The following is a 13113-nucleotide window of genomic DNA, read 5'->3' on the forward strand; positions in this document are numbered from 1 at the left end:
TTTCCACTTCATTTTTTTTTAAATTGCACGGTGCCATGACCATCAGACAAATGAAATGAATGGGTCTGTCTCAGCATGTTGAAGTTTCCCCATTGGTTGTTTTTTATCCCCAAATGCTGGACCACCAGTTACAACACGCTGTCTCATACCACAGATTTCTGCGGTCTTCCTGGCTCTGGGTTCTGGCTGAACCACATTCTCCAGTACTGCACTAATAACCAATTGGGCCCTAATCAGCAAAACCCTGGTGTCCCGGGGCTTGCTACAGTAGCGATAATACCACACTACCACTGCCACAATCTTTCAACATCCAACCCAGTCCCAACTGCACCTAGTCGAAAAATGAAAAACACACACGTTTTCTATCCTTCAAATTATAGCACTTACTTTTTTTAATTTAAGAAAAGTGATCAGAAAAGCGGTACATACATTTTTTTAAAACCTATCATGTGAGACCGATCAATACAAAATATCTGAATGCTGAACAAAGCCCACAGATCAGAGGATGCAATCAGCACTGATCAGAGATTTTTAAAAGTGATTGTCCAAGATTTATTATTTATTTCAAATACATTTTTAATGGCCATCGGAGGCCTGCTGGCTTCCTCAAATAGGCTGGAAACGTACTGGACAGTCATGTCCAGCCGCTGAACAGAACCATCCCTGAATACTGGGCTGCAGTAGAACGTAAAAGCGGTGCAAACGAGTAGTGATACAGAGCTGCTGAAGCAGCCCAGTTAATTCTTTACACCTCAACTGCCCATTTACCCCGGAGCCCAAACGTCACAAAACACTTGCATTTTTTAAACTCTTAGGTAAGTCTGTGTAGACTGAAAACTGTCTGGAAAACAAAAGTTGGGACAATGTTTTTAGTTTGGACCTCTTGCTTTACAGGTTTGTATCCCTCACTTGGCAAGTTTAATGCTTACAAATTCTTTATTCCACCCCAACGCAGACTCCAGTGTTTAAGATTAGGTTTAGCCCCACTGCCAATGATCCCCAGTTGCAAAAGGATCTATCACTCACAACTTTTCGTCAGGTTCAGAACTCAGGAAGCTCTCATTTTCTCTTAGCACAAGTTCCAAACTTCCATATTACAAGATATTCCTCTCTAATAAGACACATGCATTCCAGTAACACGAAGGTCTCACGAAATTTGCAAGCAGGGAGAGAAGATGAACTGCATACCTTTTGCACTCTCACCACTGGCATTAACATGCACCCTAGACTGCACTGCACCATGGGGCCCTGAAGTCAAACAAGAGGGTGTACAGAACTCCGATTAGGTGAGAGTTAAATGACGTTTAGGAGGGTGGTGGAGTTAAAAGACTTCCCCAGCCTAATCGCAGATCCCTGCTCAGGTGCCAGATTCTAAAACTAGTGCAGATTCCATATACCCACAATGCATATACTATGGAGAACATTCCATTAGTCGACAAGAAGGGCGTGGTCAAGAGGCCCAACGAAAGTGGGGATGTTTTCTAACAGCGGCTGCTGTACTAAGGTATAGATGGTTTGGGCTGGCAGAGACAGGTCAAACTTGCATGACTCATGGTCCAGGGGCCAGCAGCTTTTCAGAGTCACCTGCCAGTCAAAAACAACTGTCTGCAGCCAAAACCCTAGCAACCAGACAAAGGCTGCAATTTAGGAAAAATGGCGAAAGATCTATGCAGAGATCTTTCCCCTAGATCTCCCTTACACCAGTCTCATTTTCCTTGTTGAGGGTGTAGGCCTGCAATTTACTTGGTTCATGATTCCAAGTTCTTTGATTCAGAGGTATGTGACAGCAACAAAATAGACAATTTGAGAAGGCTCAGCTTTTAAAAGGAAAGAAAGTGTGGCACTAAGAAAACGGAAGAACAAGGATACTCGTGATGCAGTACCAGCTGCAAGGCTTGCTAGGATGAAGGCAGCCTTAGGCACATGCCTCTCAAGAGTCCTCAAGAGTACACAAAGTGCTCCCCACTGACCATGTTTTACAAGTATTTCAGAACTTGAGCAATAGGGCCATGAACAAGAAACTGAACTATTCTGGTTTTAACACAGTGCCAGCAGAGACAACTGACCCCCAGGCCAACAAGAGGCATGGAAACAACTGGGAGGGTAAATGCATACAAGGTGTTCAGGACTGCCAGATCAAATATCTCCCTTCTGAAGAAATAACTTGGGATAAAAAGTAAGTCTGCTCACAGCAGTCCTTTATAAATGAAGGGATACTGCTCCAGCACTCATCGCCCTATTTGCTAACATGATGCTGCTCCGTAACAACCTTGAGCCGTGCCTGAAAGTTGCCTGCATCTAACAGGTTTACAGTACTCATACAGCTCTCTTTGCTTATAAAAGACTACATCACTAACTCAAACACCAGATTTACTTTCAGGAGAACCTGTTTAAATTGAAGAACTCCCAAAAATAGGAAGCATTTAAAGCTTCTGCTTGGTGCAGCCATCAGACGTCCCTTCCGCCCCATGATTCTTAATAAAACAGAGTATCAACTTTAATTCAGCTAAAGGGACTGGAAAGGCTTTTATATTTATTTGTGCTGTTCTGGTGTTTAGCAGAGGGCATGCCACCACCAAGTGACTTATCATGAAGTATCAATTAGTAGCAATTCCAGCAGTCAGAAAAGCCAGAATCCCAAGGCCTAATTTGCCTTCACTTTTCTACCTGTAAGGTAAAAGCTCTTTCAGGTAACTAGGTCTTGAGACAAGCAGATATGGAACTTTACTCAAAAGACCAAAATGCTCTGCAAGATGGTAAAAAATGGCTTCTATCTACATACTGCTTGAAAACGTAAAAAACACAGAAGATAAAAAGATAAGCTTTGTGTATTTGATGGCTTTTTCACCACTGCAGAGATCTTAAGGAGAACACTGTGGATTGAGACAAGATGTGTCCATCACCCTGTGTACGAAGCAAGATTCCTATATAAAAATCGAACAAGTGCATATACCCAAAATCTATCTGCAGTGAAGGAACCACAGGCCTATTTCCTAAACCTGCACAGTGGCTTTGTGGCCATATATGCCTGAGTGATCCTGGCCAGATCTTACCTCCAAAGCAAACGAGAGATGTATGTCGTGTCTGCCTCAGCTGGACATGGTTTACCAGCTGAACCTACAGGAATAAATAGATGGTGGAAAACCTTGCTTCCCGGTAGAAAGGGGCCGTCTAGATTCCTTGTTGCCAGGATAAGCCTCCGAGGTACAGACCATGGAGGAGGTGCATTACAGACATGACGATTATCTTGTGTGGATGCAGCTTACTATTAACAGCCACACTTGAATGGGGTTTTTATGACCCACACACTGACTGAGAAAGGGGCGGGACCAGGACAGCAGAGCCGGTCTGTTACTTTAGGTCGCCAAAAACTGACTCTTTCATCACCATGAGGGAATTACACCAAGGACCCAAAGAAGACTATCGGCAAAACCTCCCAGAACATTTACCATCATACACATCACTTGAGTGGATGCAGGAGAGATCCTGAAACTGCTCACTCACTCTATATGACTTCTGCAGATCTGAGAGCCCTCACTTCCTGAGCGGCACACTATCTATATCCTCACCCCCACCCCACAAACCGACCCTTACTGTTAAATTCTTTGGTATGGATAGAAGGAGGTTGTTCTTTAAAACTAGAAGTAACTGATTTAATAATCCTTCAAATAGCACATTATTTCTCTTTAAAATCGCAAGTGAGGGAAAAAGAAAACTTCCAAAGCCAACCCACTTACAATGACAGACATCCAGGTTGACCCACTGCCTTGACGGTCATGCAGCTGGAAGGCCAGCTTCTATTTGTGGGTTTCACTTCAGGGTTAGTGCATGTGTCCAAAAAGTGTACTATCACAGACTTGTTGACTTCTATCTTTGAAAAGGTCGTCGGACTTTCTTCCTCTTTTTCGGTTTAGTCTCTGTTTTCGGCACACTGTCTGGCTTTGCTGGGCTTGGAGCAGATGCACCCTGTTGTGGTGGAGCCTGCTGTGGGGTGGTGAAAAAGCCTCCGTTGGGTATCGGTCCAGGAGGGCCCTGAAATATCCTGTTAAAGAGGTCCTGTAAGTCTGCTGCTGAAGCGGGGGTGCTCTCTGGAACAGTTCTAAGAAGGACGAGAAAGAAAAATGCAATTACATGATGTGTAGTACACAGATTCCTCCTACCTTAAAGTAAACCCAGCCCATTGGCACGCTCCATCTTCTCAATGACAAATTTGAACAAATATGTACGTTCAAGTTATTTCAGCAAAAAATACTTGTAATGCAAAAGCACAATTTCGAACTATTTGCACTGAAATAATACAGCTCAAACAAAGCTGATCTGAACTATTACCATGGAATATTCCAACCACAGTCCGATCACCGGTTTCACCAATTGCTTCAGAGTACTGTCGACATTTTGTACAATCTATGCTTTTAACAAATATGCGAGTTAGTTTGTCAATAATAATTTCTTTTAATTGGTAACCTGTACAATGAAAATACTGTCAAATTCATCAGAGCATAAAAGCCCACATTTAAAAGCAAATATTATTGAAAGAACCAATTAAAAATACAGCTTGGAATGAGCAAGTGCTGATACTCAAGATGACAGCAAAAAGCGAGACAGCATAAATGACAGACTTGGAGGAATCGGCTTTATCTAAGTATAAAGCATCCAGATACCTCCCAATGCTCTTATTGCTCATTTTCCTCTGGGGTTTCCATTTAATGGGCAGATGAACACCAAATGTGATTAATCTTCCACCCACTCAGTAAAACTATAACAAGGGTGGCACTGCACAAAGGAAGGCCCCCATCATTTGTGAAAGTTGGAAGGAGCAGGGTGCCTATACAGGACCCAAGTCAGCCCTGGTTCAAATCACCTAAATAGCTTTCAAAAGCAGAGTGCTTTACAGCTAATTTAAAACTCTAGTGGGTCCGGAAGAACACTTTATATGGCTACGGTGTGTTAACCGAGCCACTTTTCTTCAAAGAAGTCCCTAAGTCTGTGCAACATATTCTGCAATCCTCTTGGAGTCCTCGATACCAGAAGGGTGTTGTACGGAAATAACCAGGTCGCAATCTTCTGAACGCCTAATAGAAGCACATCGCACGATCCATGGCTGAGGAATTCTATCACCTGCCTAATATACAAGGAAACAGCAGTGGCATCAGCGACCTACCTGCGGAACAAGTTTTGTTCAATGAGAAGACATTTGTTATTTTTTTTGCTTTTGGTCTTTGCCTGAACAAGGCATGATTTCTACCATGTAGTCATATTGGAATTTTCAAAACATTTATGGGACACCTTCATCCGCAACCACACTCCAAAGCAAGTGTAGAGGAACACTGCGAAGGGACCACTATCTGCGAATGACATTTCCAAACACATTTCAAATCTGAAGGTCTGCTGCTCACCTGTGCTTGCTTTCCCCTTGAAACATGCATGGCACAGCAAAGGTGTATTATTAGTCTGAGCTCAGACTTCCAACCAAGCGAGAATGACCCTCAAATAGAATGGCCCTGGCATCATTGTGCACCAACGACTCCATTCTTATTGCGCCAACATCAAATGGTTCACAGTTATTATTAAATTTCTCTTACTAATTTATTGAGGACTTGGGACTGAAAATTAATTATCCTAAGGCTTATCCTATGATAGTAGGTCCAAAAACATAAAATCGAAAACTCACTATATTAAGAACCATTGTTTAGGGAAAGCAGATAGGTTTTGTTATTTAGGAATTCTGATTGAGAATCAATTAAATTGGGGACCTCTGGTAAGAGCGCATATACAATCTTTTAACGGGTAACTCATGGCATAAACTCCTTTGCTAAGCGCTTAGGACATAGCCGCATCAAATCTATATTACATTTCCAGAACGCGAAGTGCGTCCCAACCATGGCGTTTGGTGCATAAATCTGGGCATATAAACCCTGTCGCCCAATACAAAATGCCAAAAAGAAATGTTTTAGGAGGTTATTACGTATTCCCCAGAGTGTCCCAGAGGGAATTGTGCACGAAGAGATGGGAGCAGATTTTATTTCTGATTTTATTCAACTCCGCCCAATACTTCTTTGGTTCTCTATCTGGCTTAAGAGGGAGCTAGAATTTAATAGAAAGATAGTGATTGACTGTATGAATATGGATCAGAGATACCCCATACCATGGCTAAGCTAAATCAAAACAAATTTAGGAGCGTTGGACAAACCTCAGCTGTTCAGCATCCCAGAGTTGATCTGTAAATCAGACATAGCTTGCAAGGGTCAAAGAGACCTTTAAGATAACCACAAGAGAAGCAAGTCTCCAAGCGGCTCTACATAAAGACAGTTACAAGCACTTTATGATGGTGAAATCCACAAATAAAATGGGAATGTATTTAACTCTGGATATGTCAGCCGAGCACAGAAGACTGTTACCGTGCTTTCAATTAAACCAGTTTCTGCAGTTGTTGATGGGGTGGCATAAAGATCGCCCTTTTTGCATGAGTGATTTGACAACTGTACTAGAGACTTTACACACTGTTTTTATTTGTCCTAACCTGGTCAGCCTTAAGACAAAAGTATGCTCATCCTCTCTTTATACCTTTGAATTTTAATCAAGTGAGACCAGCCTTATTGTACCTGCAATTATTAGACTCACTTAAAGTCTGCTGCTTGCTTTTTATCCCTATTTATGGCAGGTGTGTATTATGATAACATTATTAATTCTGTGTTATAGTCTTTTTTTTTATAATAAGTTTCCTAATAATGTGCTCTTCAAGATTGTATATGCAAACTGTATCAAGATATTTATGATGATTAGATTAATGGTTTTTGGTGGCCCTATTATTTTCTAACATAGCGGACCATAAAATTGAGGTTTTTGTTTGTTAGGTTTTATCAGGATGAGCCCCCACGCTGTTCATTAACAACCATTTCTCCTTTATTATTAGAGGTCTCTCTTTTTCTGCCTTTACATTTTAAATGAGCTAGACAAGTAATACTGTATTTGCCATCTTTTGATAATTGTAATGTATGCAGCTATTCATCTAGATTTTTACCAGGGTGTTTTATGCTTATATATGAATGTGTAGCTTCTGGATAGCTCATGTATTCACTGAAGATTTTTAACTGTTTGTACTGTGCTTGTATCATTGCAAATCAAATGAAGAAAATGTGATGATGACCCTCAAAAAGTTTGTTCCCCAGGATGTTTTGGTGAGAGTTTGCAAAATCTCTCAACTGAACCTTCTTTTATACGGGGGGCATTTCTGCACTTAACCAAGAAAGAGGAATAGGGGCACCTTTTAAAATTACATTGCTCAGGACCAGGATATACTGTCCTCACAAATTGGGGTCGGTTTTAGACTGGTCAGCTGAAATTATGTCAGGTCCTTGAGAATTCACAGATTTTTGTCGTTTGATCGCAGCTAAGGCCTCTTCAAGAGTGAACTGGCCGGGAACATTTCAAGATTATCGTTTCTAAGGGGGTATGCTTGATACTGCTCCCATCTAGAGGGTGGAAACCAGGGTATACCAGCAATCCACAGTTATATGGCCTTCACCTCAGCTATAGATCTGCTGGCCTTCGTTTCTAAGTGCCAGAAACATTAAATCATGGACTCCGATTGAATCTTAGGATTCAGCCCATCAGTTGTGCTTGCTTTCATCCTTTTGATCTATGAGCGGAGTTTTGTAAGGCTTTTAGCAAGCCTGTACATCACCTCTTCCTTACTTTTGATAGTAACCAGCAGGGACAACTCATCTCTGTTCTACACTCCTTGTCCCACGGCACACTTGGATTACTTTCAGTAGCATACATTTGAATAGTGAAAGAGCATTCATCCTTGTCCCTTGATGAAATTCAAAAAATGCGGACAAGATATGAAGCTGCATCATTGCTATCAATCACAGTAAGAAAGGACAACCACAAATGGAATAAGCAGACTGAACAAGCAAAAATAAAGGAGGGGCGACAGATTATAAGTAGTATGCCGCAGTAAGGTGCCCAAGACCAATACAAGGGTCGCCACCAATGAACAGATATCCAAACTGGATAAACACCAGAAACCCGAATGGAAACTAGAAGGAAATAGGTTATTTGTGCAACACAGATATAATCAGCAAATTAACTCGACTAGTATACAAGCTGCGTTCTGATCCTGCTAGAACGAAAACTGATTCCTTGAAGTGAGTGCTCGTATCTGTGAGAACTATCTATTCAACTATTAAACTTGACAGGTTAGTTACTGGTTCCTTTATTCATACTTCCTTACCAACCCTCAATTCCTCAAACTGTGGACAAAGGCATGCCCCAGATTCCTAGTCCACGTTTAGCCATCCCAAGGCAGGGAAATCATCTTACATTGCAAACATCGAGTTAGTGGAAAATAATGAATTAAAGTTATTTTTGCCCTAACCGAGACCAATCATTGGCACAAACATTTAAGCAAGGTACTCTTTTTGATAAAACAAAATCACTTATGGGCGCACATCCATCACATTACATACATATCTCTAACTCAAAAGTATTATTAGAAAGAAGGCAAGACAGTTGGCCAAGTCATGAGGAGACCCGCACGCAAAAGGACATGTTGAACCTTGTAAAGGAATACTATACCACAAGACAGAGAGGCAATACCTTTATAAAACTTAGGATAAATTAAATCAAACCCTGGCCATTTTCATAGACAGCTCATAGCTTCTTTCAGTTGTAAATTAAGACAACTAACAAACCCACATGGTCCCCTCTACCTAGAATACATATAGACTGGTTTTACAGGCCATTTATGTGTTTTCAGTGTATTAAAAATCAGTTATAAAAATAAAAATGTATTTTACATACAACCACGTGTGATGCACAGGTTGTCGGCCACCTCAATAACAAGGACATGCTCAGGAGATTAACTTTGTTTGCTGATTTCTCATGCATAATCTATCTGGCACTCAATCAAGATGGTTGCTCATAAATAATTAAATTTTGGAAAATACAAAGAATGTAATCATAATTAATTTCTCCTATTGGATGCATGGCTGTTCTGCAATATACAAAGTATATGACTCAAGGACAAAGGGGTACTTCATTTCAATTTATATAGTTTAGGCCCAACTTGTTATGGAGGCCATACAAAGACCAAATCCCATTTTTATTTTATGGTGTAAATATTCCATCAAAGGATTGAAATGTAATCCATGCCTTGCCCTCACCCATTAATGTGCATAACTGCTTGTTTCTGGCTTTTCCAAACTTTTCATATGCGCCCTGACTTCAGTAATGGCCAATGTTATTGCCTTGTTCAGGGGCACACTGGGGTACAATTTGTTGATGTCAGACAGCACTGTGATGTTACTATCCACAGGATCAGTCCTTCGCACAGACCAACTACTTCAATTTGTACCTATTGGTGCACGATTTTTCAGTTTGCCTGCTATTCCAATCAATTATGAATTATTTGAAGCTAGTACCCCCTCATGCACTTTCCTTGATATATTATTCTCAACTATGACGGGGTTCCTAAGAATTTGTGCCAGGACAGAATTAAATCAGGTTTGAGGTGATAGGGTCCAGGGTGTGTTGGTCAGAGCACTGCAAGAGTGGCTAAAAAAAATGTAAGCTTCCGGAGTTACTTCAAATTCTATTTGCTGTGGAAAACTGTGAACCTCTTCCTGTCAAGTGCTTCATCATAAACAAACCCATTCCCACACTACTCTGGCTCAGGAAGCGCAACCTGCACTATTGCCCATTATCTAACATCACTATCTTTTTATTTTATTTATTTATAAAGTTTTATATAGCGCAAACATGATCCCGAAGGATATCAGAGAGCGTTACAATTTGAGGGAGAGGAAGGTTATAGTTGCAGTACAGTCATCAAAAGGAATACCAACCCAAACAAATCAAATATGCATATCAATCAAAAGGTTACGAACAAAAGGGACAACAAAGGGAAATATAATAATTGGACCATAGAGAACTGGGAGGGGAGCAAGTGACTAGTAAAGCAGAATAATACCAAAGACAGGATTTAGGGTGTAAGCCCAGAGCATTAGAGCAGACGATCCAAGACCCTTTTACGGTAGGTACTTATTCATGAGGAATTTTTTTACTTCCAATTTGAAGGCAACCTTGGAGGAGATTCTGCGTATTTCCAGTGGGAGAGAGTTCCAGATCTTCAGCGCAGAGCCGGAGAAAGCTCGTTGGCACGTTCTCTTTTTGCGGAAGATCTGTGGTTTCAGGAGGAGAGAGTTAGCACTCCTAGAAGGTCTACCCCCTCCAGATAATTCTAGCTTTTGCGCTAGATAACTGGGGGTTTTGAAATGGAGGGCTTTGTGAGACAGACAGGCAATCTACCAATCTGGCCACCGCATTCAGAGAAGCCTTTAATGGGGCCAAGGTATATTTGGGGAGGCCACAGAGCATAGCACTGCCATAGTCTAGCCTCGGCAAAACAAGCGCTTGGACCACTTGGTTGAAGTCCGCTTGTGGAAGTTTGCATCTGGCATGAAAAATTTTGTTCCAACTCACCTCTGGAAACCTTTTAAACCCTGTGACCTAAGCTGTTCATCAAGACTCACTTGAGGCAATTGGAAGGAAATGCCATCATCTGAGCCAATCAGACCCATTTTGGAACCAAGAATACAGAGGGACACTGGTCTGTAAACTGGTATTCCGAACCCATTGTGGTCACACTTAAAATGCAACTTGGGCCAAGATAAGTATGAATAGTGTAGGGAGCTGGGTTCTTGTTGCAGTACTCCCCACATCCCACTCCCGCTCCCCTACTTTTGCATGGTATTTAATGCAACTTTGACTGAAGTGTACTGGGTTCCTGCTAACCAGGTCCCCAGTATCAGTGTTCTTTCCCTAAAAATGTTAAATTGTTCCCCCAATTGGCACACATTTAAGCACCCTCTGCAAGTCCCTAGTAAATTAAGCACTCTCTGTAAGTCCCTAGTAAATTTTACCCCTGGTACCTAGGGCCTGAGGTACTAAAGGGGGTAACTAAGGGACCCCTCACAAAGCACATGCAAGGCTGCCATTGCAGGCTCTGTGTCTAGGTGAGACAAAAATGAAAACCGACCTGTCACGCATCCCTGTGTGCCATGTCCCCTAACACCATGTAAAATTTGTAAATCACCCCTACAGCAGGCCTGACACCCACAAGGCAGGGAGCTGAGCATTAAATGTGATGGGAAACCTGCAAGAGCAGATATGCCCCTGTGCTGGTCAGTCCTAATACTGCCAGTACAATTGGACAGGGAAGTCATTTCGAAACATGCTGGACACTGGTGAAAACGAGTTCCCCAGCTACATTATGGCTTCACTGAAAATAGGGATGTTTGGTATCAAATATCTCGTATAGATACATCCACACTGATTCCAGTGATGGATTTACCAATACATGCATCTAGAGGGCACCTTAGAGGTAGCCCCAGAAAACCTACCAGCCTCTGGTATGCTCCCTGACTAGTTTCTGCCAGCCTGCCACCCGAAACACTGTCTGAACTCCTAGGGTTACAGCCTTTGCTCACAAGAGACCCATAACAAAAGCCTGTCTGGGAAGAGGGTGTAACACCCCCTCTCACAGGATGACCTGCTAATTAGCCTTACTAAGGAGACAAGCTTCAAAGAGCTGCCACCTTTGAAATGCAAATCTGGTTTCCCCTCGCAGGAGCAGAAGCTGACCCCCTTGTCTTAAGCCCTTTTGGTACCTGGACAGGCAGCAAAATTAGCTAGTCAGGTAGGCTTGCAGTTACTCCCAGGCTAGTACCACCCCTAAGGTGGACTAAACTGAGGTGGACACGATTTTTCTGAAGTAGGTCTCTTTGTGATGGGATACTTAGGAGATCTGCATCAGGGTTATGCCCACTTCCAACAGGAAGTGGTCATATAGGGGGCGTAGCGACCCCAAGGGTCAGTAGCCCACTAGGCAGCGCCCTACACTCCCCCAATGTCACTAAATTGAGCATTTAGGGAAACCCCTCTCACCAAGAAGAGCCGATCCTGAAGACAAAATATGGACGAGAAGAATCGCAGAGCAAGAACAGAAGATCCAGCAACTGATTTGGCGCCTACCGGCGGACTTCGCTAATAGAACGCCGACTTGTCCTGCAGCTGCTGAGTCCCCAAAGCCTGGGAGACCTGGCAACCCTCACCCAGGACCACCAGAGGGAGAGAAGAACTATACCCTGCAGACAGCCAAAGAAAGACAAAGAGGACTCCGGCCCCGCCAAAACACGACGCAGCCATGCACCCGAGCCCCCAGCTTGTGTCAAAGTGGGTCAACGGTGTCAGTGTCGTCCCCAAGCCCTCAAGGTACCTAGCCCACTGTGGAGTGACTCCTTGTGGGCTCCCAGACATTGTCTGCAGCCTCTGTTGGCAGGCCCCCTCAACAATGAAGTGTTGCCAGGTGGAGAAACCCGATACCCCAAAGACCCTCTGCACAAGGACGCCCCGAGGAGTAGAGGATCAAAGATGTCCTCCACATCCCACAACGTCACAAGAATCAAAGCCACTTGTTGGTTTTACCGGACAGGTCTCACAATCCCCTCCTGCAGCCTCTTTCTACCAAGACCGTTTCCATTGGAGAACATTGGGCACCCTATGCAGTTTGGCACCTCTGCACATGGCCGCCCTGGTGCCGCTGGTGGTGTACTGCTGGCGCTGTCTTGTTCCTTGCCCACCACTCACCTTAACTTCTGGAGAAGGGTCTCCCGTAAGTCATGGACAAGAACTAAAACTGCATATGATTTTCCACCCATAGGTTAACAATGTAGAACTCGAAAATTGCCCACTTTTTTAACTGATAAATATTTCTATTTAAAAACGTACTTATTGGAACAATTTTGTTCTGATGCCTAAACATATATAAAGATGCTAGATATTTTTATAAATTGGTGTGGATCTCCTTTTCGAGTTGTGTGATTCGTTTATTGACCACTGTATGTATTTTCAGATGTCTTGCACTCCTCTGTGTTAAACCTAAGGCTGCTCAACCACACTACCACCTAACACAGAACTTTGGGATTGCCATAGCAGGCCCTTGTCCCCTCATACAGGAACCCCAGGACTCTTACACAGTACATCATTTTTTTTGATACATCACATAAAGAGCCCGCTTCCTACAGATAGTGCACAGTTCGTCTGATAAAC

At 42.7% G+C, this 13113-nt stretch overlaps 1 protein-coding gene across 5 annotated transcripts in view; it reads right to left on the reverse strand.

Annotated features, from left to right (window-relative positions):
* Positions 1-358: 358 nt before the first annotated feature.
* DNAJC14 (DnaJ heat shock protein family (Hsp40) member C14) overlaps positions 359-13113 on the reverse strand; it is a 100313-nt gene continuing 87558 nt past the window's right edge. For all 5 annotated transcript variants that reach the window (XM_078689083.1, XM_078689082.1, XM_078689085.1 and 2 more), the window contains exon 7: positions 359-4099. In XM_078689083.1, the coding sequence (XP_078545209.1) occupies positions 3868-4099 (232 nt within the window). In that variant the 3' untranslated portion in view covers positions 359-3867. The remainder of the gene's footprint in view (positions 4100-13113) is intronic.

Source organism: Lissotriton helveticus, chromosome 1_1 (assembly GCF_964261635.1).
Source record: "Lissotriton helveticus chromosome 1_1, aLisHel1.1, whole genome shotgun sequence".
Taxonomy (NCBI): Eukaryota; Metazoa; Chordata; class Amphibia; order Caudata; family Salamandridae; genus Lissotriton; species Lissotriton helveticus.